This window comes from Callithrix jacchus, chromosome 5 (genome assembly GCF_049354715.1).
Source record: "Callithrix jacchus isolate 240 chromosome 5, calJac240_pri, whole genome shotgun sequence".
NCBI lineage: Eukaryota > Metazoa > Chordata > Mammalia > Primates > Cebidae > Callithrix > Callithrix jacchus.
The window spans coordinates 134,168,068-134,195,849 of NC_133506.1; the positions used below are offsets into that span (position 1 = coordinate 134,168,068).

At 53.2% G+C, this 27,782-nt stretch overlaps 1 protein-coding gene and 1 non-coding gene across 12 annotated transcripts in view; both read left to right on the forward strand.

The window, feature by feature from the left end:
- The window catches only part of PGS1 (phosphatidylglycerophosphate synthase 1), a 51,017-nt gene that overhangs the window by 13,994 nt on the left and 9,241 nt on the right, over positions 1 to 27,782 (forward strand). For 2 of the 11 annotated variants that reach the window (XR_008481729.2, XR_008481732.2), the window contains exons 3-10: positions 2,287 to 2,364; positions 4,340 to 4,439; positions 5,413 to 5,602; positions 6,756 to 6,934; positions 9,340 to 9,861; positions 20,506 to 20,654; positions 24,997 to 25,126; positions 25,662 to 25,828. Coding sequence is in view for 1 of the 11 variants with exons in the window: in XM_002748797.7 (XP_002748843.2) it covers positions 2,287 to 2,364; positions 4,340 to 4,439; positions 5,413 to 5,602; positions 6,756 to 6,934; positions 9,340 to 9,861; positions 20,506 to 20,654; positions 24,997 to 25,116 (1,338 nt within the window). In the remaining 10 variants the exon portion in view is untranslated. The remainder of the gene's footprint in view (positions 1 to 2,286; positions 2,365 to 4,339; positions 4,440 to 5,412; positions 5,603 to 6,755; positions 6,935 to 9,339; positions 9,862 to 20,505; positions 20,655 to 24,996; positions 25,127 to 25,661; positions 25,829 to 27,782) is intronic. The other 9 variants (XR_013536052.1, XR_013536051.1, XR_008481730.2 and 6 more) reach the window with 5 other exon arrangements.
- LOC118154360 (small nucleolar RNA SNORA30/SNORA37 family) lies at positions 5,999 to 6,127 on the forward strand. Its single transcript, XR_004744227.3, has one exon. It is a non-coding gene; the product is annotated as a small nucleolar RNA SNORA30/SNORA37 family (small nucleolar RNA).

Consider the following 27,782-nt stretch of genomic DNA (forward strand, 5'->3'; position numbering starts at 1 on the left):
CACACTTAGCTTCATTTCTGGCTGGCTCATTCCAGAACGCGTTCTGTGTGTGCGTGAGCGCACACAGGTGTGTCCTTTTGTTCTCCCCTCTCATCCGCCTTCCTTTACTGCTTGTCTGTCCTGGGCATCCTTGTTTGTGCTGAATGATGATGCAGCTGTTGGCTCTTTGCTCCTACTTGGTTCTCTCCTTGGCTTGGAGAAACAGGTTTTTCACAGGCAATTCTTCTCTGTCCTCATCAACTCTGGGAGGTTGGCTGACGGTCTACATGTGGTGATTCCCTGGCCAGAAGGTCGTCCCTGCCTGAGGAGGGTGGGCCTGCAGAGAGTGGGAAGGGAGTGGAGGGGCTTGCCCCAGCAGGCTGAGAAGACACGAGGGGCTTCTTTTCCTGCCATCTGGGCTGAACTGTGGGCAGATTGTCCTGGCTTGTGTCACACTGAGTAGCATCTTGTTTCTTTCCAGGGTATACAGCAAGAAGAGAAGACAGTGCTGGTTTCTGCCTGGTCCTCATGCCTTCGTTACAAGCTGTAGGGCCTGGTGTCCTGTAGTAAACAGTCAGATATGCTTCCGTTGCCTGAACTAAATTGTCTTATGCCTTTTTAATTTTTCCCTTTCTTTATAATCATCAACCCCACAAACATCTATTTTAATTGGTAACAAGGCAAAGGAAATAGCAACCTTGGAAAGTTGCTTTGTTTTTTCCTTGTCCGGAAGCCTTTCGTAGTGATCATTCATGTTTCTGTCTACTCAAGTTGCCTGTCTTCCTGTGTTGAGGATGTGGGGTGGGCTGTGATGTTCCTAATGAAAGGGAAGCAGGTAGATGTGAAGCTGCCTCCTTCTCACCTGAGTCTCCTCTGTATCTTTTGGGGTTTGACCTTTGGTACACTGCCATTCTTTGCATCCCTACTTCTTCCTCTGGAATGGGGCTGCTAGGGAGAGGACCTGGCTGTTAAGACTGATTTGGGATGCCATCTTTGGACATTGGTCCGTTCTGCTCACGTGTCTGTATACCTGTCTGTCTATGTTTCAAAAGTGATTCATGCTCAGTATGGACGTTGGAAACTGTGCAGATGGGTAGAAAGTGAAGAGGACAGGTTTGTGTCCATACTCCCCTTCCTTTGAGTTCTGCTCTTTGGGGGACAGGTTGCTACATACTCTTCATGCTTCTGCAGACACGTGTGCCTGCCTACATGCTGTGTGTAGGAGTGAGGGGTAATAGTGGGGAGATTAGGTCATTTGCTTTTGTCTCAGCAATCCATTGTGGATGTTTGTGGCCAGTATGCACAGATTGCCTTCATTCTTTGTTTTGAGACAGAATGTTGCTCTGTTGCCCAGGCTGGAGTGCAATCATGCAGTCTTGGCTCACTGCAACCTCTACCTCCTGGGTTCAAGTGATTCGTCTGCTTTAGCCTCCTTAGCAGTTGGGATTATAGGCATGCACCACCACATCCAGCTAATTTTTTGTATTTTTAGTAGAGAAGAGGTTTCTCCATGTTGGTTAGGCTGGTCTTGAACTCTGGACCTCAGGTGATCCGCCTGCCTTGGCCTCCCAAAGTGCTGGGATTAGAGTCATGAGCCACTGTACCCAGCCAAATCTTTATGTTTTTAGTAGAACAGGGTTTCGCCATGTTGGCCAGGCTGGTCTCAAACTCCTGGCCTCAAGTGATCTACCTGGCTTGGCCTCCCAAAGTGCTGGGATTACAGGCGTGAGTCCCTACACCTAGCCTGCTTTCATTCTTCTTAACGGCTGTGCTACATTTTATTTATTTTTTATTTTTTTATATTTTTGAGATGGAGTTTCACTCTTGTTACCCAGGCTGGAGTGCGATCTCGGCTCACCGCAACCTCCGCCTCCTGGGTTCAGGCAATTCTCCTGTCTCAGCCTCCTGAGTAGCTGGGATTACAGGCACACACCACCATGCCCAGCTAATTTTTTGTATTTTTAGTAGAGACGGGGTTTCACCATGTTGACCTGGATGGTCTCGATCTCTTGACCTCATGATCCACCTGCCTCAGCCTCCCAAAGTGCTGGGATTACAGGCTTGAGCCACCGCGTCCGGCATGCGCTGCATTTTCTAGTTGTCCTAGACTGTGCTTTACTTTGCAGGCTATTTTCACTTAGGATTGTGGTTACCATACACATTTTCAGCTTGCTTTAAATAATAATCGGTGAAGACATAGGATAGTTCAGCATGGAGTGCGATTTGCCTCCTAGGTCAAAGGGTTCTATTTTCTTAGTGAACCATGAAAATGATGCGGGTGAATTTTGAATTTTTCTCCTCTTTCAGGGGCAGATAAGAGCGGCCAAGAGGCGAGTCGTGATGGCATCCCTCTACCTGGGGACAGGTCCTTTGGAACAGGAGCTGGTAAGGTTTTGGGGGGAGATGGTCCTGGCAGCAGTAGTGAATGGGCCCTAGCATGCCACAGCGTTTTGCGCCATGGAGTTGGTGTGGAGCGGCCCTTCCTTGGTCTCCATGGCAGAGCCAGCTCTTCTTTTCGTTGCCCCAGATATGGGCATGTCAGGAGGGCCTGGTGAGGAGAGTGTGGGGAGGCCTGGTCTGGGCCTTCTGGCCTCGCTGGCAGGCAGCTCTGTCTTGGTCACCTGTGTCCAGGGCTCGGTCGGCTTCATGCTCTGCAGGCTAGAGTGGCCTGTGAGCTAAGAAACAGTGGTTTTTACATTTTCAAATAATTGGGGAAGAAAAAAATACTTTGTCACTTATGAAAAATTTAAATGTCTGTATTGGTCAATAACATTTTATTGGAACACAGCCACACTCATTCATTTGTGTATTATCTGTGGCCACTGTCATGCTGCAGTGGCAGAACCCATCTGGTCCATAAAGCTCCAATAATTTACTCTCTGGCTGTTTACAGAAAAGGCTTTTTGACCCCATACTAGACTAATGGGCCTGAGTGCAAGTTAGGCTGGCTGGCCAGCTGGCTCTGCCAAGGGCTGGTGTCAGGTGCCAGGGCTGCAGGCAGCCTTGTTCCCCTCGGACTTGCCGTTGTGCCACACTTGTCGCTTACAGTGAGATAGGTGGGTGGGAAGGAGCCAGCGGTCACCAGGTTTGTGTGAGGTGTTGGGGCTAGCGCAGGTTCTGGTGCATGGCGGGACCCGCGGTTCAGCTGAAGTGAGTCTGTGAATGAGATCACTTCTTTCTGTTAGTCTCCTGGGACTGCTTTCTGCTCGGTATAGTGAAATGGATGGGCCTCTTGCCCAGAGTTAGTGCTGTTTCTTGGTCTGTCCTTGTTCAGAGTCACAGGTGGGAGCTTTAGGGATTAGAGCGTGGAGAGGGAGGGCAGTGGATTCACATGAGCAGTCCTCCCCTCTCTGCCTCTCCTAGGAAGTAGGCCTCCCTCTGTTTTTAGGATATACCCTCCATTCCAAGCCCGGGAGCCTGTCTGTTCTCATGAGAGAAGAATATAATGCCCACACTGTGGAGAGTGGCCAGTGGGCAGGTTGTGTCTTGGATTCATTTATTCGGCAAATATTTACTAAGTGCTCGTTATGAGGAGGGCGCTGTTTGTTGTGTCTGTGTGAGGATTGTCTGTGTTGAAATGTACGTAGAACCTGGTGTCATAGTGTTTCCAGGGTGGCAAGGGCCGGCTATCAGGCAGCATGCCTCTGCTTGTAGGTCCCCCTTCCCTTCCTAGAGGCCTGGGCTGATCGAGCCCCTGGGTGGCTGCTTCTGATGATCATGAAGGGGCTCTCAGAGAGCTTTTGTGGTGTTGGTGTCTGAGTGCCGATGGCACAAACCTGTTTTTCGAGAAGATGATGAGGGCCCTAGGTGATGGGGCTATTGGTTTCTTTTTAAATACACCTCTGGCCCCAAACCTTATACAAACCTGGTGACCACTGGCTCCTTCCCACCCACCTATCTCACTGTAAGTGACAAGTGTGGCACAATGGCAAGTCCGAGGGGAACAAGGCTGGCTATAGCCCTGGCACCTGACACCAGCCCTTGGCAGAGCTGGCCAGACAGCCCAACTTTTTTTTTTTTTGAGATGGAGTTTCACTCTTGTTACCCAGGCTGGAGTGCAATGGTGCGATCTTGGCTCACTGCAACCTCCGCTTCCTGGGTTCAGGCCTCCTGAGCCTCCTGAGTAGCTGGGATTATAGGCACATGCCACCATGCCCAGCTAATTTTTTGTATTTTTAGTAGAGACAGGGTTTCACCATGTTGACCAGGATGGTCTCGATCTCTTGACCTCGTGATCCACTTGCCTTGGCCTCCCAAAGTGCTGGGATTACAGGCGTGAGCCACCGCACCCAGCCTAGCCCAACTTTTGTCTTAATCTTTGGGTCTTAATCTTTTCTTCGTTTGTGTTCTTTCCTGGCAGGTGGACTGCCTGGAAAGTACTCTAGAAAAGTCACTCCAAGCAAAGTTTCCTTCAGATCTCAAGGTCTCCATTCTCTTAGACTTCACACGGGGCTCACGAGGTAGGTGGCACGCACGTCTGGCTCCCTCATGCTTCCTGTGTCAGATACTCAGTTCCTGTCACCCCCTTATCCTAAGGCAGAGACAGGGCTATTTGAAGATCATCCTAGCCAGCCCAGGACTGCCTGATGGTGCGAGTTAGGATTTTTTCTGCAGCAAGTGATTGAAAGCCCAACTAAAAACAGCTAAGGCAGGAGCTGAGTGCAGTGGCTCGCCCTATAGTCCCCTGCTCGGGAGGCTGAGGTGGGCGGATTGCTTGAGTCAAGGAGTTTGAGTCCGGCCTGGGCAATGTAGCCAGACTTTGTCTCTTGAAAAACTGCAACAGGCAGAGAGACTTTGGTTGTGAACTCCTGTGACTGATCCACCTTGGGCAGCTTGTGAGGTTTGACTGTGTCACCAGGATCCATCCCCTAGCTGTTTCCTTTGGGCTGGCTTCCTCCTCAGGCTCTGTGTGGTGGCCGCTGGTGGCTCAGGCTTACCTCCCCAGGATACCTTGTCCTTTGGAAGAGTCTGATTCCCTGAGAGTCAGGTCAAAGCCCCTGAGTGGCCTGACATGGGTGCGTGCCCAGTGGGGAGCTTAGAGTGTGCTGAGCAGCCCAGCCCAGGCCTGTGTGCTCCCCCATGGAGCTGGGGGTGAGGGGTGAGGTGGGTAGGGTCATCTTTCCCCAGAGCAGAAATGCTGCAACTGGATGGAGTAGTGCCCCAGGAGGAGGTTGGGTGCAGTTACCAGGAGGTGGGTGAGTGGGTCCTGGATGGCAAAAACAGCAGGTGTCTGCCACGCCCAGCACTCCAGGCCTGATACATGGCCAGCATGCAGGACAGAGGGCTGGGGGACCCCTGGCTAGGAGTAGCCCCAGTTGGTGTGACTGATTCAGGTGGATGGCACAGGCGAAGGCGAGGCACATGGAGGTGGTAGGGGCAGGACACCTTCCTGCTGTAAGTCAGCTGCTGCTTTCTCTGTGTCCGTGTGTTCAGGCCGGAAGAACTCCCGCACGATGCTGCTCCCACTCCTGCAGAGGTTCCCAGAGCAGGTCCGAGTCTCCCTCTTTCACACGCCGCACCTCCGCGGCCTGCTCCGGCTCCTCATCCCTGAGCGCTTCAATGAGACCATCGGCCTCCAGCACATTAAGGTGTACCTCTTTGACAACAGCGTCATCTTGAGCGGGTGAGTGCTTCTCACCCTTGGCGCTTTTGCCTTCGTGCCCTGCAGGCTGGAGGGCAGTGGAATAGGAGCAGTGGGAAACTCGTTCCCCTTGACCTTGGAGAACCTGCTTGTAGGTCTGGCTGTTGTGCACCCGTAGCACCTCCCGTGGCACTGTCTCTGCCACTGAGGCCAGAAGTCCCAAGGGCTGGCTGGAAGCCACCATTAATTGGGCACTTAGCGTGTGCTGGCCACTCAGATACGCTGTCTGTTCTTGCCTCACAGTGACCCTCTGTAGTATTTTCCTCAGTGTGTACATGTGGAAACAGATGAAAGAGGTTGAGGCAGTTGTCAGGTAGAGAGAGCCAGAACAGTAAACAAGAGCAGACCTGGAAGTCCAGGTCCTTGGGTTGATAAACATGGGCCCTTTCCCGGGCCCTCTCCTTGGCAGTAGGGCCAGGATTGGGTTGCTGGTGCCAAGAGAAAGCCCTTGATGGCATCTTTGCCCTGGTACTGTACCAGTGGCGGCTGTCACTTAATGGGACAAAGAAAACAAACATGGGTGCTGATAAATAGCCCTGCGTGGGCTGGGCACGGTGGCTCATGCCTGTAATCCCAGCACTTTGGTAGGCTGAGGCAGAGGGATCACCTGAGTTTGAGACCAGCCCGGCCAACATGGCGAAACCCTATCTCTACTTAAAATACAAAAATTAGCCAGGCGTGGTGGTGCACCCCTGTCATCCCAGTTGTTCGGGAGGCTGAGGCAGGAGGATCACTTGAACCTGGGAGGTGGAGGCTGCAGGTAGCCAAGATCATGCCACTGCACTGCAGCCTGGGCGACAGAATGAGACACTGTCTCAAAAAAAAAAAAAAAAAAGGAAAAATGCCTTGCATGATTAGTTGACTTTCTGCATCTCCTCTTCTCAGCTAGATTGTCAGCTCCTTGAGAGGAGGGCCTGTGGGTCACATTGCTGTGTCACCTGTCACCTTGGATTGGCTCTGGCTTTTACTCCTACACATGTTCCTTGCTGAGTAGCTATTTGTTAATTGCATCCTGACCTGAGTTTGTCTTGTCGCCCCCCCGCCCCCCTTAGTTCACCTGAGACCTGGGTCACCAGGACACGCTGCTGCATACTCTTGCCTGAGTCCTTCTCACCTGTGTCTTCCCTCCCTGTAGTGCAAACCTGAGTGACTCCTACTTCACCAACCGCCAGGACCGCTACGTGTTCTTGCAGGACTGTGCGGAGATTGCTGACTTCTTCACTGAGCTGGTGGATGCAGTGGGGGATGTGTCCCTGCAGCTGCAGGGGGACGACACGGTGCAGGTGCTGGATGGGATGGTGCATCCTTACAAAGGTAGGGGCTGCCACTGACACCCTGCCTGGCTGTGGGTGGGGTGGGGTGAGGGTCCAGGAGAGCACACTTCAGGGTGGCCTTGCCACGGGCATAGGAGACTTGGGTGGCGGGGCTTCATTCTGCTTTTGTCCTTGAAGCCAGACAGATGTGAGTCACTGACCATCAGTCATGCTCTGTGGGTGAGAGCTAGCCTGGGAAGGTGGGAGCGTGGGCTTGGGCCTGTGTGCCTGGGCGAGTGACCCAGGAGCCCGCCCTGCATCACAGGAAGCAACCTGGCCAGCAGCTGCCGTCTAGGGTCCATTCCCCCAAGCCTACCACATGGGCCTGTGGCTCCCAGCTCCCTTCTGGTCTGTGGCCCCCTGTCTGGAAAGTGAAGTGGAAGAGCTCAGCTCTGCCCACTGGAACCAGGCAGGTCCTGGCTTGAGCATTCTGGGGCATTTGCATTCCTGTGATTCCTGTGGCTATGGCTCCCCCGTGGCCTTTAGAGGGCCACTGCTGGATTTGCTGCAGTGTGCTGAACTTGGGCCGGAGGGCTTGAACTTGGACCTTGTTAGGAGAAGAGCTCCCCCATCCTGTGGACCTCGAACAGAAGCATTTCAGTGGGCCGTCGGACAGAAGCCCTGTGCTCATGTCCCGGAGCGCTGGGCCTCTGGGCCTGGCTGTGATGTGTGATGCTCTGCCTGCAGCCATGCTTGGTTATACCATTGTATTTTGAATTTCATCTGTAAAGAGCTTGTGGAGCTCTGTTTCTCTTGCTGAGTGCCTACCTAGCATCCTCAGCTTTGCCTTTTGGCCCCGAAAGCCTAAAATGTTTACCATCTGACCCTTGAAGAAAATGTGTGTGGATGCCTGGTTTAATGTAACAGGCCAGGCATGGATATGAGAGAAAATGGGCCATGCTAGGCCAGGATGAGAGCCAGGAGGCTTGGACAGGAGTGGGGAGACTCTAGTGCAGCTGTGCTTTAAAGAGTGAGAGTCCACGGAGAGGTCCAGGGCGTGCTCAGGCCCCCGGTGCGCCTTCCTCCCGCAGCCCTGTCCAGCATGTGGCAGTGTGACTCCTTTTTGCCCTGCATGGTGCTGGCATCAACAGGAAAGTCTCCTGCACTGGCCGATCCTTCCCTTTGTTCTGTAGCTCAGTCCTGAGAGGCACTGAGTATCTGTCCCTGCTCTCAGCTCAGACCGTCCGAACCGGCAAGGATGACTCAGGGCAGCCCTCCTTCCCTGTTTCACTATCCTTTATCAGAGAATCAGCCTTCCACAGTTGATATTCTCCATTTCTGTGTCATTTTCATTATATATATATATATAATTTTTTTTTTTTTTTTTTTGAGATGGAGTTTCTGCTTTTGTCACCCAGGCTGAAGTGTGGTGGCATGATCTTGGCTCACTGAACCTCTGCCTCCCAGGTTCAGTTCTCCAGCCTCAACCTCTGGAGTAGCTGGGGTTACAGGCACTCGCCACCACGCCCAGCTAGTGTTTTTAATCTTGGTACAGACAGGCTTTCACCATGTTGGCTAGGCTGGTGTCCTGGCCTCAGGTGATCTGCCCGCCTCAGCCTCCTGAAGTTGTGGGATTGCAGGCGTGAGCCACCACGCCCAGCCTGATCTTATTTCTGTTTTTTTCTTCCCTGTGCTGTATTTGTGGTTTTATTCTGTTTCTTTCCCCTGACTTCTTGTGTTGGATGCTTAACTCGTTAATTTTCAGCTGTGTCTTGTCTGTTCCTAGCATCTTTCCCTTCAGTGTGTCTGCATGGCCACCTGTCACCAGTGTTTTGTCCGAATACAGAGGGCACCCTATGTAGCACCTGAACCTTCCGGTTCTTCCTGTCTGTCAGGCACTGTCACTGCTGTGGGACGCTTTCCCTGACGGTGCGTATCCAGGGCTTTCCCTGTGACCCCGTCTGTGGCATACGCATGCTCCTTTTTTGGTTATTCGTGTGTATCTTAATTTGAATGAGCTTCCTTATTGAAGTAGAACATGCACAGCGAACGCCAGGCCCAAGTGCACAGCCATGAACCTGTTCCTAGTGGATCCGCTTTCCGGAGGCCCCCCTCTGTCCCCACCCCTGGAATTACCCCCAAGGTAACCACTCTCCTGATTTCTCTCCCTGTAAATTTGTCTTGCCTGGTTTTGAGCTTGTTTGTAATTGGGATATGTCAACATGCCTTTCACTTCTGCCTGAGTGTGGGCTACTGTGGACAAGGCCCTCGTCTTGGGCAAACTCTCCGCAGAGGAGCCTTGCCCTGGGCTTGGGGGGTCTTGGGCTCACTCACTATGTGTTCAGGGAACATCCAGTTGTAGCGTCTGCATCTGCCTGTCACATGCCCTCCCTGTTCCTGAGCTGGGCAGAGTCCAGACCCTCCATTTCTCTTCCCTTCATTCCTCTTTCTGGCGTCTTCCTCTAGGTGACCGGGCGGAGTACTGTAAGGCAGCTAATAAGAGGGTCATGGATGTGATCAACTCAGCCAGGACCCGCCAGCAGATGCTGCACGCCCAGACCTTCCATGGCAACTCCCTTTTGACCCAGGAAGATGCAGTGGCTGCTGGGGACCGCAGACCAGCCCCTGACACCTGGATTTATCCACTGATTCAGATGAAGCCCTTCGAGATTCAAATCGATGAGATTGTCACTGAGACCCTGTTGACTGAGGCCGAGTGCGGTGCAAAGGTCTACCTCACCACTGGCTACTTCAACCTGACCCAGGCCTACATGGACCTGGTCTTGGGCACTCGGGCTGAGTACCAGATCCTGCTGGCCTCACCAGAGGTGAATGGCTTCTTCGGGGCCAAGGGGGTGGCCGGCGCCATCCCAGCCGCCTATGTACACATCGAGCGGCAGTTCTACAGCGAAGTGTGCAGCCTGGGACAGCAGGAGCGGGTCCAGCTGCAGGAGTACTGGCGGAGGGGCTGGACATTCCATGCCAAAGGTGCGCAGCAGCTGGCTGGAGGACGGCCCAGCCTGGGACAGCCACAGCATGGGTGGGGGGTGGGGGGGCACTGGCACCTGCCTGTTAGAGTGCTGCCCTTCTCCCTTCTCACCCTCCCAGCAGCCCTTGTAGACATATCATAGCTGTCCCACGACTTGGGGAAATAAGAGCATTCATCTCCCTAAGTGATTTGTTTTTTGGTGATGGTCTTGTTCTGTTTCCTAGGCTGGAGTGCAGTAGCATGATCTTGGTTCACTGCAACCTCCGCTTCCTGGTTCAAGCAGTCCTCCCATCTTAGTCTCCTGAGTAGCTGGGACTATATAGGCCTGTGCCATCATGCCTGGCTAATTTTTGTATTTTTGTAGAGACAGGGTTTTACCATGTTGCCCACTGGTTTCGAACTCCTGAGCTCAAGTGGTCTGCCCACTTTGCCTTTCAAAAGGTGAATTTCAGCTGCGTAAAATCTTTTTCTTATGCATCACTTACATGGTCACATCATTTGGTGGCTGTTGTAAAGATGTGGTGACGTAACCTCTCCTAAGAGAGGGAGAGGAACATGCCTTAGTCTTTTCTTTCTTTCTTTTTTTTTTTTTTTTTTTGGAGACAGAGTTTCACTCTTGTTGCCCAGGCTGGATGCAATGGTGCTATCTTGGCTCACCACAACCTATGCCTCCTGGGTTCAAGCGATTCTCCTGCCTCAGCCTCCCGAGTAGTTGGGATTACAGGCATGCACCACCACACCTGGCTAATTTTGTATTTTTAGTAGAGAAAGGGTTTCTCCATGTTGGTCACACTGGTCTTGAACTCCCTACCTCAGGTGATCCGCCTGCCTTGGTCTCCCAAAGTGCTGTGATAACAGGCATGAGCCATTGCACCCAGCCCTTAGCCTGGTCTTGACTGTCAGAGTTCCTTCATGTTGGCAACGTTTTCTTTTTTCTTTTTTGAGACAGAGTCTTGCTTTGTTGCCCAGACTGGAGTGCAGTGGCGTGATCTTGGCTCATTGTAACCTCTGCCTCCCAGGTTCAAGTGATTCTTGTGCCTCAGCCTCCCGAGTAGCTGGGACTACAGGCATGCACCATCATGCCTGGCTAATTTTTGTATTTTTAGTAGAGATGGGGTTTCACCATGTTGGCCAGGCTGGTCTTAATGCCTGACTTCGTGATCTGCCGGTCTTGGCCTCCCTCCCAAAGTGCTGGGATTATAGACGTGAGCCACTGCACCTGGCTGGCAACGCCTTTCTCAGGGAGAAAGAGGATTCATTAGGGATCATTTGTTTGGCATCAGCAGCCCATTTTTCCTGTATTTCCCTTAGTATTGTTACTGTTTTTTTTTTTTTTTCTTAAATGCCAATTACTGCCTTTTCCCCTCGTAGCTGAGGAAATGGGGGCTCTGCACAGTCTTGCTGGTAGTGGGTGGTAGGAAGAGGGTCACAGTCTGTGTTGCTTTTTTTTTTTTTTTGAGACAGTGTTTTGCTCTTGCTGCCCAGGCTGGAGTGCAATGGAGCGATCTTGGCTCACTCCAACCTCCGCCTCCTGGGTTGACGCGATTGTCCTGCCTCAGCCTCCCAAGTAGCTGGGATTACAGGCATGTGTTGCCACACCCAGCTAAATATTGTATTTTTAGTAGAGATGGGGTTTCACCATGTTGGCGAGGATGGTATCGAAATCCTGATCTCAGGTGATCCACCCTCCTCGGCCTCCCAAAGTGCTGGGATTACAGGCGTGAGCCACCGTGCTCGGCCTGTGTTGCATGTTTATCCATCTCAGGTGTCCAGCAGAGCAGCCAAAATGGGGCAGAAACCCAGGGGCAGCTCTCCGAGACATGGGTAAAACATGCTGGAAACCTTGTGCTTAGCGATGGGCTTACCCCATGGCCTCTTGATGCTGTGAGGGTACCCGTCTCTAGCAGTGGGACCATAACTCCTTTCTGACTCGGGGGGACCATTCTTTTCTAGAGAATGGTAAATGGTGCCTGGAGGGCCCCTGTGTCCTGTGCATAGCCTGTGGCTTTTCTGGCTTCTCTTTGGGCAGTCCAGAGGCCTGTTTTCCTCCTCCTCTTGTGGTGCTCCTAGTGGCTTTTGACTAGAGGTCATCTTCCAGTGCTCAGGTGGTTGGTTTTTGTTCCTTTTTTTTGGGACGGAGTCTCCCATGTTGCCTAGGCTGGAGTGCAGTGGCACAATCTCAGCTCACAGCAACCTTCCATCTCCCGGGTTCAAGTGATTCCCCTGCCTCAGTCTCTTGAGTAACTGGGATTACAGGTGCCTGCCACCACGCCTGGCTAATTTTTGTATTTTTAGTAGAAATGGGGTTTTACCATGTTGGTCAGGCTGGTCTTGAACTCCTGACCTTGTGATCCGCCCACCTTGGCCTCCCAAAGTGCTGGGATTACAGGTGTGAGCCACTGTGCCCGGCCTAAAGCAGTGTTTTTCAACTGGGGTGTGCATTGTAAGAAATCCTGAAGCCCGGGTTCCCTTAGACCTTCATCCGGCTCTTTTGGGATTTAACCAACATTGTGTTTTAAAACCCTCCCTAGGAGATTTTGATACCTAGCCTTAAGACCCACTGTCCCAGCTTGGACTGGGAAGCTTCTGGCCTGACCAGGGCATCCCACATGCTGCTTTGAGTCCCACAGGCCTGCCTAGGCAGGCAGAATTGTTTGTCGTGGAAAGTGACTGCCCCAGTGTCCTGCAGGGCCCAGCCTGGCATGTGTTGTGGCTGAACCAGCCTGGTGGACAGTGTCTCAGGGCAGGCGGCCCCAGCCCCTGGCGGATGTAGAAAGTGTTTCTGGATTGGCGTTACTGCTGGGAATAACAACAGTATCCAATGGGGCAGCTTTGACCTCTGGGGAGGCCACAGATCCACACTGTCGTGTGCTGGAGAGGTGCAGAGGCATGGCTGGGTGTCGCTTTCCTCAACTGCACTGTGCTGGAACCATGAGGAGGCCCCTTAACTCAGTCTGGAAGGTGGGAGGCTCCTGGCCTGTGGCTTCTGACTTTGCCACGGGTTATTTCCCTGAAAGCGGCTCTGATAAACATGAGCTGACTCCCCAGTTACCATTGAAACACCCAACCTGCTTTTCTGGTGCGCCTCGCCTTTTCCTGGACTGGTGTGCTCCTGCCGCTCCCTCTCTCCTGCCCTGGTGCAGGTGGTGGGGAGGTGCCCTGCATCCAGGAATGCTGGTAGAGTGGGGAACTGGGGATGATCTTACAGCTGGGTCCCAGGGCATGTGCCTGTGTGGGGGATGGGATGTGGGGGAGAGTTGCCAGAGGTGGGTTGGGGGTGGATGGTGCGTGGAGGGGGGTGGATGGTGTGTGGAGGGGGCTGCTGCTGAGCAGAGGGGCTTCACCTGGAGGTCAGAGGTCACTTGATGCTGAAGTGAGAGGCGAGGGTCCTTCCCTCCTAAGTGGGATCTGAAGTCAGCACCTCTTCAGGCCCGTCTTTTGATGGTCACTTCCCTCAGGGCAGCCTGTGTCAGGTGAGAGATGAGTGGGCAGCCACAGGGTGCTCGTGGATTTGGATGGCTGGCCCAGTGGACCATTTCCTGGCTTGCTGGGTATAGGCTGTATACCTGTTTGGGTGTGTCTGTGTTTGGGCCCCAGAAAATTCCTGCCGGTGGCTATGCACTGCTACCTCCTCTCCCTTACCCAGGCTCCTGTAGGACAAGCCTGGGCTGATCTCAGCTCCTACTCCCAGAAGCCCTTGGGCAAAGGAGGGTAAGCCGGGACTCTGTGGATTCCAGATCCTCGCCCCTCAGACCACACTCTGCTGTCAGTGCAGCACTCTGGAACCCAGGCGACAAGAGGCTTCGAGGAGCAATGGTGTTGAACTTGCTGGTGGCTGCATGAGTGTGCTGATGTGAGGAAGAGCAGTGTAGGGGGACAGGCACTTTCTCATGTAGCTGCCAGTGGATTTCAATGCAGTCTGGTGACAGAAAATTCAGAGGGCTGGGGTTTATTCTTTAGTGTTTTCTGTGTTATCAAGTATTGGCAGGACTGTCTGGCAGTTGCTTAGATGACTTGTTGGGAAGAGTCTTGTGTGATAACCATTTGCCGATGCAGGATGCGTTTTGTTCAGCAGCCTGATACACCTCTTGCATACTGTGCTAATTTCTTAACATATTTTATCTGTCAATCAATCAATCATGTATCTCTATCACGTTTTACTAAATTGAGCAGTTTTAGAGGAACCCTCAGCTATTTAAAGGTATGCACTAGAGACTTCTTTTGCAATGTGGTTTATCTATTTAGTTCTCACTTGGATTTTTGTAAATCATACCTGTTTAGAATACTCAGGAGAAACCATGCAAGTGGGATTTGGCATAGGGGATACTAGACTTGAAATCTAGAAGGCTGGTTCTGAGCCCACATTTACCCGTGGCCACAGCTGAGGGGCCTGACCTAACCTCCTTCCTGTGCAGTGGAGGATGGCTCTGGATTGTCAGGAGGACATGGGGAACAGGGCTCACATTGGACTTTCTGTAAAACAACCATATGGGTCCTAGGCCAGGTGAGGTGCCCTGGTGGGGTGCATGGAGGTTGAAGTCACACTGGGGGCTGAGGGCCACTGCGCACCCGTGAGCAAATGACTGGCAGAAGGGGGCAAGGGGGTCTTGGATCCCTTGGCGCTCTGTCTCTGGCCTTGGTCCCTAGTTTTGTTGCTCTTCTCTCTGATTTGGCTGTGAAGGAAGGTGCTGCTGCCAGGGGTCTTCACCTGCATCGCCTTGGCTTCAGGAGTTGGGGCTGGGTGGGCATCTGGGTTGGATCTCAGGCAGGTGGCAGCTCCTCTGATTCATGGTTGTCAGTTTCCTGTTGCCTGGCTCTCGCTCCTTGCCCAGTAGGTGTGGTGGGACAAGGTTCTGGGAGCTGGGGTAGAATTTGGACTGACGGGAAATGTGCTGCCGCAGACACATCTGGATGGGTGCTGAGCTTTCCTTTCCAAACCCAGTGCTGGCCGGGGGTGGGGTACAGGCAGGAGCAGCCCGGCCTTGTCAGCCATTGAAAGCGTGGTATCTACCAGGTGCCAGTGAGCTCACTTCGAGGTCTTGAGAGGGAGCCTCAGGGGAGCCCGAGTAAGTATGAAATATGGCAGGCCAGTTCTCATCCTCTACTTCATGGAAAGGTGACGGACAGAGTGGGTGGTGCCCACCCCATCATCAGTTTCAGGCAGAGCCAGGCTGTGTCCATCTGCTGGGACATGGGCTCTGCCCTCCGGTGTGCATTTCATGTGGAAGATCAGAAGATCAGTTTTAATATGTTGACTTCACTTCTGGATGCAGTAGTCTAGCATTAACAACACAATGTAGGTGGCTAGGGCGGAGCAGGGTGTTGGATTAAGAGATTTCTGGCTCATGCTGACAGGGAAACCTGTTAATGATTATGAGAATGTCACTATTTTTATTGCTTTCCCGATAGGCCAATTGGCATTCTGCCCAAAGGTGAACGGTTGGTGAGAGCCGGGCAGCCCCACCCTGTTTGCCTAGGCCACACGTGGGGCGGCTCTCCCTGGGAACCCAGTGGGTGTGGTGGAGGTGCTGTGCCTGTGTTAATTGCTCATTTCAGGCTGAGCACATGCCAGCCTGCGGGCACTTAGAGTTTCTCAGAGCTGTACTAGCGTCAGAGCAGGCGAATTCTTCTCCTGTAAGGATAAGACTGTGATGTTTTCTGTCCCCTCCATGTTTTTATTGGAGTCTGAGAACCCTGTAAGATTTATTGCAGAATACTGTTGGGGGGCGCTTGAGGGAGGAGTACATAAGTTGAATTTTTCTAGGAGAGATCCTCTTAAAATGTGTATGCACTCCTGCCTTAGAACTGCAAAGGCCAGGTGTGGTGGCTCACGCCTGTAATCCCAGCACTTTGGGAGGCCAAGGTGGGCAGATCACCTGAGGCTAGGAGTTTGGGACCAGCCTGGCCAACATGATGAAACCCTCTCTCTACTAAAAATACAAAAATTGGGCCGGGTGCGGTGGCTCACACCTGTAATCCCAGCACTTTGGGAGGCCGAGGCGGGTGGATCATGAGGTCAAGAGATCGAGACCATCCTGGTCAACATGGTGAAACCCCGTCTCTACTAAAAACACAAAAAAATTAGCTGGACATGGAATCCCAGCTACTCAGGAGGCTGAGGCAGGAGAATTGCCTGAACCCAGGAGGCGGAGGTTGCGGTGAGCCGAGATTGTGCCATTGCACTCCAGCTGGGGTAACAAGAGCGAAACTCCATCTCAAACAGAACAAAAATTTGCCAGGTGTGGTGTTGTATGTCTGTAATCCCAGCTACTCTGGTGGCTGCAGCATGAGAATTGGGGAAGTGGAGGTTGCAGTGAGCTGAGATCACGCCACTGCACTCCAACCTGGGCGAGACTCCATCTCAAAACAAAACAAAATCGACCAGGCACAGTGGTGGCTCATGTCTATAATCCCAGCACTTTGGCAGGCCAAGGCAAGTGGATCACCAGGTCAGGAGTTTGAGACCACCCTGGTCAACACATTGAATATACAAAAATTAGCTGGGCCTGGTGGTGGGAGCAGGAGAATCACTTGAACCCAGGAGGCGGAGGTTACAGTGAGCCGAGATCACACTGCACACATCGCACTCCAGCTTGGGCAACAAGAACAAACCAAAAAATCAAACTGTCTCAAACAAACAAAAAAAACAAAACTTCAGAGCTTTTTTACACGTAATTGAACCTTCTTTTTTTGGGAGAGCCATTATTGGTCTCATTTTGTTTGTTTTTTTCAAACAGATACTTAATAAGCACCGACTGTGTCCCAGGCATCATTCAGGACATGGAGAATGGGTCACTGGGTGCCAGATAGACTAACTCCCTCCCTCCTGAGGCTTATAGCTTGATGGAAAACAGCTAATAAGCAGATGTATCTCTACAAATATCTGTCAGGGAATGAGTTATGAAGACCAGAGCAGGAGAAGGCTCTAGGCTGCTGTGGGTCTGTTATGGGGGCTCAGGGAAGCCTCTCTGAGAAGGAGATGGTCAAGCAGTAGGTCTGAGTGAAGAGGGAGTGCCTGTGCCACTGTCTGGGGCCGGAGTATCCTGGCAGAGGGGACAGAAATGTGAAGCCCCTTGGACTACACGAGGCTTGCAGAATTGCAGGGGTGCTGGGAGTGGTGGGGAATGAGATTGAAGGGTGGGCAGGACCTGTTGGAAGGGGTCTGAAGCCATCATTGTGAGTCCTGGGGGAGCGCTGCTGTGGACGCCAGGAGTGCTGAGGCCTGGATCAGCCTTTCTCGGGGCAGTGTGACTGCAGAAGAGGGGACCCAGAGCTGTGAGGCAGCAGAAGTGAACTCCAGTCTATGTCCTCCTCTGGTGCTGTGGACACTTGCTTTCTGGTGAGGGTTTGTGGAGGCAACCTAGGGCTGCCACCTTTCTATCTGTCCCACGAACTGCCAGCAGTCAATCCAGTCCCGAAAGTGCTGTGTCCGCAGGGCTGCCTCCCCCCTCTCCAGGCTGTGATTCTGCTGCAAGTCTCCCTTCATCTGATGTTTCCTGGAATGGCAAGGATATCAGGCCCAAAGGTCAGCCCCTGGGATGAAGAGTTGGGCGTGAAATGAATTTCCCGACAGAGTCCCAGCCCTGATAGTCTTAGCCCTGTGTATACACAGCCTGACATCCTGCCTGGTGCTGCAGGTCTGACTGGAGCTCCAGACCGCTCAGGCTCAGAGCAAGGGAGACGAAACAACCTAAAAGGGCTTTTTTTTTTTTGAGTCAGGGCTTCTCTCTCTGTTGCCCAGGCTGGAGTGCAGTAGGGGTAATCTTAGCTCACTGCAGCCTTGACCTCTAAAGGGCTTTTAGATTTCCCCTCCCTAGTTGGAAACTTCCCAGTTGTCCTCAGGGCACAGACCAATGGCTAAAACTCCTGACTTAGGAGCTGAAATCTAGAAAAATCATGGTTCCCAGCTGCCTTGGCCTGTGGGGCATGCTGGGGTGTGGGCATCTCATAGCAGCACCAAGTGGCATCTCTAGACCTGGCAGGTGCTTTGCTCATGCTATCTCCTTAGGGCTCCCCAGAGGGCATCAGGCTGGCCTGTGGTCACTGTTTTCTTTTTGATGGAGAAAGACTGCAGTGCAAATAAGCCTGGAGGGGAGGTTGGTGGGCAATCTCAGGTAGGTTGAAAATGTGAGCCACCTCTTTAATCCTCAGCATTCATCTGCTGAAGCACTTATTCTTTCTCTATGTGAAGCATAGATAGATGTAGAGACTGTCTGCAAACGCATACACAGTCTATCTTGGGGCTCAGGAATGAGCAGTAGATGGGGGGCAGTTGTGCATGTGACAAAGTTGTGCACTAGAGGTGGCCTGCCTTCTCCTGGGTGCTGGCCCCATCACCAAGCCAGTGCTCAGGTGGATCTGGCAAATAAAGCTAAGCCCCACCAGACTCTGGTCTAGGGGCTGCGGGGGACACCGAGTCATGGTGGCATGATGTAGGGCAGCCCGACCCTTGTCACCCATGTGACGTCATGTCACTGTCTTCTCAGTGGTCTCAGAGCCAGCTGGACAAGTCACACTGAACAGACCCAGTGTTTTAAGGGGCTGACCTTGTCATCAGAAAAGTTGGAATGAGCGATGGCAGGTGGGAGGAAGCTCCTGTCTCTGGTCTGAGGCTGGCGGATGCCTGCCCTGTGCCTTGTCTCTCCAGCTCCATGCTCTGGGGCAGAGGGGGTGGGAGGGGCTGTGTGTATGAGGGGCCACTAGTGCTGTGCTCTTTGGATCCCCCTGGGCAGTGCGAGCCATCTGGATGAGAGCTGCCAGGGGAAGGGGCAGCCTGCTCACACCTGTGCTCCTGTCACTCGCCTGCACAGCCAGTGGCCCAGCGGGGCGTTACCATTTATGGCGCGATGTGCACAGGCCAGCAAGTGGCTTTGATGTGGCCCTTGGAGGGGTGGAGACGAGCCCATTACAGGAACAGGCACAGGGCCTCGTCACCTCTTACCCAAGATATTCTTGGAAATGCTCTTGCTCTGAGTGAAGATTAGGAAACCGTTGTCTATTTTAGGAGCCTGGTGTCTGTTACATACTGTGCTGACTCGCCCATGACGATCGTGTGGGTCCCTTGAAAGGGGTGTGTCAGTGGGGGAGAACTCGACACCCCATGGGGAGGGGGAACTTGGAGATGCTGGGATTACTGCAGGGCACCCGAGAGAAGCCAATGGCCACCTGCTTACCCTTACTCACACCTGCTCATACCACTTACCCTTAAACCTGCTCATGCCACTTACAATTGCTCACATCTTCTCACATTTGCTCACACCTGCTCACACATACCCATTCACGCCCATTTATACTTGCTCATACCAACTCACCTTTGCTCACACCTGCTCACCCTTCCCTCACACCCACTCACCCTCACTCATTACCTTCTCACCCCTGCTCACACCTGCTCACACTGACATCAGGCTGGAGCATCTGGGAGAAGCATTCTCAGAGCCAGTGAAGGGCAGCACGGAGGGAAGTCTTGAGCTCAGGCCGAGCCTGTGGGAGGAAGGGTGTCTCAGGCAGCACATGTCCTTGGGAGGTTAGGTCTTGGGAACTGCCTTTTTAGAAGTAGTTCTGATCGGGGCTGGGCTGTGGGAGTCAGCCCTGGACCCTCGGGAAGGTGTGGAACAGGGCGCAGAATGGTGCCTGTCATCATCTCAGGCAACACATCAGTATCCTGAGGATACCTGTGACCTTGTCATAGAAATGTCCCTGTAGTGTGTGTCCCCTTGCCACACAGTGACACCCAGTGCCCTGCTTTTTCTCCAGCTCTAATACTGACTGGCTCATTTCCTAGCAAAAAAGGGGAACTTGTTCTCTGGATGTAACAGAAACTTCAGGGCCCTAAAATTTAGTTTTCTCCTCCACTGCCTTGTCTAGCCTGGAAGTCCCTGGGCCCCATGGGCAGTGACTGCGGAGGTCCCAGTCCTGGACCCCCTTTGTCCTCACAGGGATTTGGTACATCAGCAGCTTGAAATAGGGAGGCTGGGTTGGGGAGACTTGTGTGCCCCTCAGTCAGGGCATAGACAGCCTACCCAGGACCTGTGGTGAGGCAACCAGCCTTCAAGGCAGACCTGTTTTTTGCCACCCCACATGACAGCCCCACATCTGCTGGCTTGGGTCTCAGGGACTGCCCTTTGCCATCTGCCATGTTGCACGCTGAGAAGGAGGTGGGAGCCGACTCTTGCTCTCAGGAAGGGATGGCCAGCGCGGGCTCCAAGCTTAGCAGGCAGTGCTGGCAGGCCTGGGTGTGCAGAGGCAGTTCAGAGGGGGTTCGAGGCCCTGAGCTTTCTGGGGAAAGCCTGAGTGGGAGCTGGACAGGGTGTGTGAGAGCAGGCCTGCAGGTGGCGTCACCATGTTCCCTCTGGGAGAGCCTGCTTCTCGTCCTGCTTGGGACATGAGGCCACAGTGTGAATGGTGGAAGCAAAGACCAGCAGTCGAGTGGAGGCTGCGTCACATCCTGGGCTCTCTGCTTCCTGCAGTGCCGGGTGGGGGTGAAAGTGAGTCCTGCCTGATGTAGGCTGCCCACTGCTCTGCAGCAGCCCCTCGTGCCCAGGCAGCCGGGGTCAGCGCTTCTCTTAGATTGCAGCATGTGTGGAGAGGACCTCAGCAGGTGCTGTGCTCATTTCCTGTCTGCACGTTTCCTTTTCCCCCCGCAGGCCTCTGGCTGTACCTGGCAGGGAGCAGCCTGCCCTGTCTCACGCTGATTGGCTCTCCTAATTTTGGGTACAGGTCAGTTCACCGGGACCTGGAGGCCCAGATTGCGATCGTGACAGAGAACCAGGCACTGCAGCAGCAGCTTCACCAGGTTAGTCGGGGCAAGTGGGATTTCCTGGGGTGCTGAGGGTGTGGCTGGGGACCCAGGCTTGCCCTGAGAGCTGTCCTCTGAGACATCGAGTGAGACTCAGAGCAGAGAGAGAAAGACTCAGGGTCTCCGAGAGGGCAGTGATGGTGGCTGAGCCCGTGAAGATCATGCCTGTGACTTCCCAGATGCTTCGCATCCCACATCCTAGGGACTTTTTCTTTGTCTGCACTAGAGGAGACCATCATTTTCTCCCTTGGACCTTCCCCTTTTGAGAAAAAGGGTCATCTGTTAAAGGGTCAGCAGTAGGGCTGGGCATGGTGGCTCAGGCCTGTAATCCCAGCACTTTGGGAGGTCGCTTTGGGAGGTCGAGGCAGGTGGGATCACCTGAGGTCAGGAGTTCAAGACCAGTCTGGTGAAACCTCGTCTCTACTTAAAATACAAAAAGTTAGCTGAGCATGGTGCCCAGCTACTTGGGAGGCTGAGGCAGGAGAATCACTTGAACCTGGGGAGCGGAGGTTGCAGGGAGCCGAGATTGTACCACTGCACTCCAGCCTGGGCAACAAGAGTGAAACTCCATCTCAAAAAAAAAAAAAAAAATGTGGTTCGGCCCTCTTTTGATGATAGTAGTCTCTTTTCTCTTTGAGGAAGATAAAAGAAGGTTAGTAGGAGTTCGTGAGTGCTTCTGGAGGGAGCTCCACTTGATGACCTGCAGTGGTGTGGGTAGACTTAGAAATGGGAGCACGTTGTCCTTTTGACTGAGACCTTGATGGTGCCTTAGGTTCATGCATTTGTGACCTTTACAATAACGCTTTTCCATGAGAGCCCTGAGGCATAGGACTGTGACTTTGTGAAGCTTCTGTGCTCCAGGGTTGGGGAATAACTGTGGCAACATTGTTGGAGCCTTTGTGGATGGACAAGGAAATGGTCACTGCTGTGTCCCTGGGATCTGCCCTCCTGCAGTCTGGGAATTTTGTCAGTGACCGATTGGGGCCTTGGTGCCAGGAAAAGCTTCACCACCACGACAGGCGCAAGAGGAAGTGACAGCGGTCATACTCTGGGTGGGCCAGTGGGGTAATGGGTTTGTTCAGGTTTCTTCCTGCAGAGAGGCTTACAGCAAATGACTGAGGAAGCCCCCACAAGCTGAGAGATTCCAGTAATAGGGTGACAAGCTGGCCTTAGAGCCAGGCTGGTGGGAAAGACCTGAGCCTGCAGCTTTCAACAGCAGGCTTTCCTGGACTTCTGCCTCAATTGCAGAGAGCTGTTCGCAGAGACCCACTGGAGCTCTGTGCCAGGGCAGTAGAGTCCTTGGTGACTTCGGCCTGGGGCCAGGATGGGTTCTGCGTGGATCTGAGTTGACTGGGGAGCCCGTGCCTGGGGTCCTGGTACTGGCTGTCCTCCCCCACTGCCCTAGTAAGGGAGCTGAACCCACATCCTGGATCTTGAGAAAAGCTGGGGCCGGTTGTGGTTAGGAGCTGCTTTCTCAAATGACATATTTGGGATATTTTCTTTTTCTTCCCAAACCTGAATCCCAGGGGTTTTTGCTTGTGGGAGGGTGGTAGCTCTGCTGCTGTAACTCTTCCATTCTTTAGGGACAGACTATGAAACAGAAATATGTTTCCAGATAGTTCCACGTATATGCATATATACTGGGACTGCAGCTGCCCTCCAGTGTCATCCAGTGCCCGGTCCCTAGATGCCAAATCCTGCTGGGACTGCCCAGCGTCTAGCCTCCCCGCAGCCCAGAAAGTCCCTAAAGCCCCAGCCACCAGGGGCTCCCTGCTCTCTGAAGCTGTGTCTGCAGCTCTCCTTGGGAATTCAGGGAAGGGCCCTCCTATTCATGTCACATTGGGCACTGGGAATCGGGAGATATTTTTATCAGAATCTAAAGTCCCTCCCTCCACTTAGTGCATACAATAAACACTGAAGGCTTCCTGGTTTTGTTCAGGGAACACAGTTTACCACTTGTGACCCAAGAAAGACTCCCTCGAACAGCGTCGTAACCTCATCAGCTGACTTCCTTCTCCGTCCTTGTCGTGGAGTCTATGAGGAAACCTAAGTGTTTCTGGTAATTTAATTGCAGTCTTGGCTGGGTATTCATTTGAAGACATAAAGCTGGAACTGGGTCTGTGGAGACTTCTGCAAACCAGCCCCCTGAGACCAGAGCTGGCTCTTCCATCAGGCATGTCCAGCCAGGGATTGGGACCTCAGCAGCAGTTAGGAGGCCCTCATGTCTGTGATGCGTGGGGCTGCGGGGCTGCTCAGTTGAGAGTGTGGCCTGGACCTACAGTGGGGCTCACTGAGCATGGGACGGGGGCAGGGAGAAATGAAGTCAGGGCCCTGGCTTTCCCAGTTGTTGATGGGAAAAGCCGAGGCTACATTTTATAGGGTTCTGGAGTGTGGGGTATCCTCTTCCTGTTCCCCCTGGGGCAGAGGAGTTGCCAGGACTGTGTTGTCCCTCTCAGCCTCCAGAGCAGGGAGTGTCCCGCTCTGAGTGGCACAGGCCACCCCTGCTGCTGTCCTGCGGTTGGTCCATGGTCATCACCCGTGGTTCTCATGACAGTGTGGATGTAGGTATGGCCTGGACATTATAGAGGAGAGCACTGGAGACTGACGGTGGTGGAGACAGGGCTAGAGTTGCGGGTGCGACCTCGTGAGCATTGCCAGGTGCCCTGCTAGGAGAGAGCACTTGGAGGGTAGACTCTTCAGAGAGAAGCTTCTCTTCAAAGATCCCAAACACCATTTCTGACAAAGCATATATACATTTTTTTTTTTTTTTTTTTTTTTTATAGACAGTCTTGCTCTGCCGCCCAGGCTAGAGTGCAGTGGCGTGATCTTGGCTCACTGCAACCTCCGCCTCCTGGGTATAAGTGATTCTCCTGCCTCAGCCTCCCAAGTAGCTGGGATTACAGGCGCCCACCACCACACTTGGCTAATGTTCGTGTTTTTAGAAGAGGTGGGGTTTCACCATGTTGGCCAGGCTGGTCCTGAACTCCTGACTTCAAGTGATCCTCCTGCCTTGGCCTTCCAAAGTACTAGGATTATAGGCATGAGCCACTGTGCTTCACCACATATAAAATGTTTTTAAACCTGTTTTTAAATATGAGATTAACAAATGTTCACTGTAAAAATTAAGGAAAGTGGAAAGAAACTAACCCTTTCATTGAGGGAAAACCACTGACGCCATCGTGAGGATTCCCTGCCTGCCTCCTGTGGACAGAGTATGGAGAGGCAGAGCTTTAAGCAGCAGATGAGGATCCTGTGTGTACGTGTATTTCATGTCCAGCTTCCTCTGCTGATGCTGGGCACTTTCCCATACGATTAGGTGAACATTCTTCTCATGGTAAACGCTGGTTTGTCATAGGAATTGTTAGTAAGTTTGTGGCGAATGCTGGTTTGTCATGTGAGTTAGTAAGTTGGCTGCTGGACACTTAGGTGGTTTCCAGCTTTCCCCTGTTATAAATATTGTTGTGATAAATCTAAAAATCTTAGTCCACAGTCTCGGGGTAGACTCTGGCAAAGGGAGCTTTGTAAGGCTCTTGGTACCTGTTGCCAGACCTCATGCTAGAAGATGACTTGGTCCCCTTCCCTCAGCATGGAAAGGAGTGCCCGTGTACTGCACTCACCAGCAGGGGGTGACATCACAGAACAGCTTTGTGCCAGTCTGATAGAAGGAGAACTGTCTCATTGAAAACATACCTCATTATTTTCATTTGCACTACCTCATTTAGTGAAGTTGAGCGTTTAAAATATTTTTTCCCACCAGTTATATTTCTTCAACTCGAAATTGAAGAAATTTAGAGTCCTATACATGTCTTGGTCTTAAAAGCCTTTTTTTTGGAGACAAGGTCTCACTTTGTCACCCAGGCTGGAATGCAGTGGTACCATCACAGCTCACTGCAGCTTCGACCTCTCAGGCTGAAACCGTCTCCTGCCTCAGCCTTCCAAGCAGCTGGACTACAGGCATACACCACCATACCCTGCTAATTTAAAATTTTTTCATAGAGATGATGTCTTCCTAGGTTGCCCTGGTGGCCTCAAACTCCTGGGCTCAAGCGATCCTCCTGCCTCAGCCTACATAACTGTTGGGATAATAGGCTTGAGTCACTGTTTCCAGCCCTTAAAAGTCTTCAGGAACACACCTTCTTAGCTTTTCTAAGGAATGTTTCACAGTGGCGACTTGTCAGACCTGGCATTGCCTGCCACTAGCGCACTCTGAATCTCTGTGCAGGTAGACATGTGAAGTAAGGGTTCTCCAGGCTGGCCTGAGGGGCTGGGCTGGGGCGGGCCGGCCGTGTTTTGTGGTACTGGAGGGGACTCACTATTCCTGTATGTTCCTCTTCCTTAGGAGCAAGAGCAGCTCTACCTGAGGTCGGGTATGGTGTCATCTGCCACCTTTGAGCAGCCGAGTCGGCAGGTGAAGTTGTGGGTGAAGATGGTAACTCCACTGATCAAGAACTTCTTCTGAGGACAGACAGGTGTGGTCTCTAGCATCTCATCACGTTCTTCCCGGGTGTTCACACAGGTTGGGCAGATGGTTGTTCTGACTCAACCGGAGCTCCCAGAGGGCTCTTTCATCCCTCTCTGTTAAACACAGAGCAGCATCTTCAGGGGGTGGGGCAGCTGTCCTCAAAGTGTTTGAAACCCGATGCTTTATTAGGCAGACTGTTCAGCTTCCATCAGATACACACTTGACCAAGCCCCAGGTTGCCTGTGCTGGGGTCGGCAGTGGCATCCTGTAGTCCCCTCTGCTCTCCCTTCCCGGGGGGTCCTGAAGAGGCCCTGGGGCAAGGGCTCAGGGATGAGGGGGGCAGAAAGGCAGATTGAGCCCCTCCAGGCTGAGCACACTGGTGCAGGAGACGTAGATGTGGGATAGGGGAGCGCTGTTGCTCGTGAGAGCGGCTCTAGCTTGCTGCCCTGGCCAGCTGCAGCCCACAGGGTGGGGCGTCGGTGGAGCCAGACCCCGGGCTGCTGCCTTGACGCCTTACTGACGTCTCTGTGATGTGGTTACAGAGATGCGTCCTTCTAGTCTCTGGAGGTTGAGTAACAGGACCCGTTCTGCCCACCCAGGAGGGGCCTGCCGCTTCACCAGGGGCACCGGTGGGGTCCCACAGTCACCTGAGGAACCCTGGACTGTCTTGACGCCTGGAGGTCCAGGCAGGAGTTGGCTGCCATTAAAGGTGGGGCTCTGCCCAGTGGCCCTGTGTGTTCTGGATCCCTCTGGGCCTGATCAGGCTTCCGAGGCCCCTGCTCTCTGGGTCTGGATGTTGTGGGTGACTGGTGCTTTGGATGACTGGGCCTTTGGATGGTGGCTTGTGGGGAAGGGGGAGGAGCCAGATGAGCCAGGGCCCATGTGGCTGCACATGTGCTAGTGCTGGTGCCACGTGAGTGCAGCGTGGGCCCCCTGAGCGCCGGCCACCTAGGTTCTCCGCTAAATCTCATTCTTAAAAAATGTGTAGTTCATCTTGTAGCCTTTCCTAGTTATTTTAATTACTTTTAAAGAATGTGTACAAATAGAGTAAAACAGTACTAAAAGATGAAGAAACTGGCCGTTTCTTGCCCTCCCTTCCCCCAAGCAGCTACCCTTGGCTGGTTTATTCTGATGTGCACCTGTCCATGTTTCTAAATAATGTGCATATCGTGCTATCTTCCCCTAAAACACAGACTTAACCAAAACAGCACTGGTACCCTCCTGATACTGCTATACCCTCCTGATACTACTGCACCCTCCTGATACTACTGCACCCTCCTGATACTACTGCACCCTCCTGACACCGCTGCACCCTCCTGTACCCCACTGCACCCTCCTGTACCCCACTGCACCCTCCTGATACTACTGCACCCTCCTGAAACCACTGCACCCTCCTGACACCGCTGCACCCTCCTGATACTACTGCACCCTCCTGACACCGCTGCACCCTCCTGTACCCCACTGCACCCTCCTGATACTACTGCACCCTCCTGACACCGCTGCACCCTCCTGATACCGCTGCACCCTCCTGTACCCCACTGCACCCTCCTGATACCGCTGCACCCTCCTGATACCGCTGCACCCTCCTGTACCCCACTGCACCCTCCTGTACCCCACTGCACCCTCCTGATACTACTGCACCCTCCTGAAACCACTGCACCCTCCTGATACTACTGCACCCTCCTGACACCGCTGCACCCTCCTGTACCCCACTGCACCCTCCTGATACTACTGCACCCTCCTGATACTACTGCACCCTCCTGATACTACTGCACCCTCCTGATACTACTGCACCCTCCTGATACTACTGCACCCTCCTGATACTACTGCACCCTCCTGATACTACTGCACCCTCCTGATACTACTGCACCCTCCTGATACTACTGCACCCTCCTGAAACCACTGCACCCTCCTGATACTACTGCACCCTCCTGACACCGCTGCACCCTCCTGACACCGCTGCACCCTCCTGACACCGCTGCACCCTCCTGACACCGCTGCACCCTCCTGACACCGCTGCACCCTCCTGACACCGCTGCACCCTCCTGTACCCCACTGCACCCTCCTGATACTACTGCACCCTCCTGATACCACTGCACCCTCCTGATACCGCTGCACCCTCCTGTACCCCACTGCACCCTCCTGATACTACTGCACCCTCCTGACACCGCTGCACCCTCCTGATACCGCTGCACCCTCCTGTACCCCACTGCACCCTCCTGATACTACTGCACCCTCCTGATACCACTGCACCCTCCTGATACCGCTGCACCCTCCTGTACCCCACTGCACCCTCCTGATACTACTGCACCCTCCTGACACCGCTGCACCCTCCTGACACCGCTGCACCCTCCTGACACCGCTGCACCCTCCTGATACTACTGCACCCTCCTGATACCACTGCACCCTCCTGATACCGCTGCACCCTCCTGTACCCCACTGCACCCTCCTGATACTACTGCACCCTCCTGACACCGCTGCACCCTCCTGACACCGCTGCACCCTCCTGACACCGCTGCACCCTCCTGTACCCCACTGCACCCTCCTGATACTACTGCACCCTCCTGATACCACTGCACCCTCCTGATACCGCTGCACCCTCCTGTACCCCACTGCACCCTCCTGATACTACTGCACCCTCCTGACACCGCTGCACCCTCCTG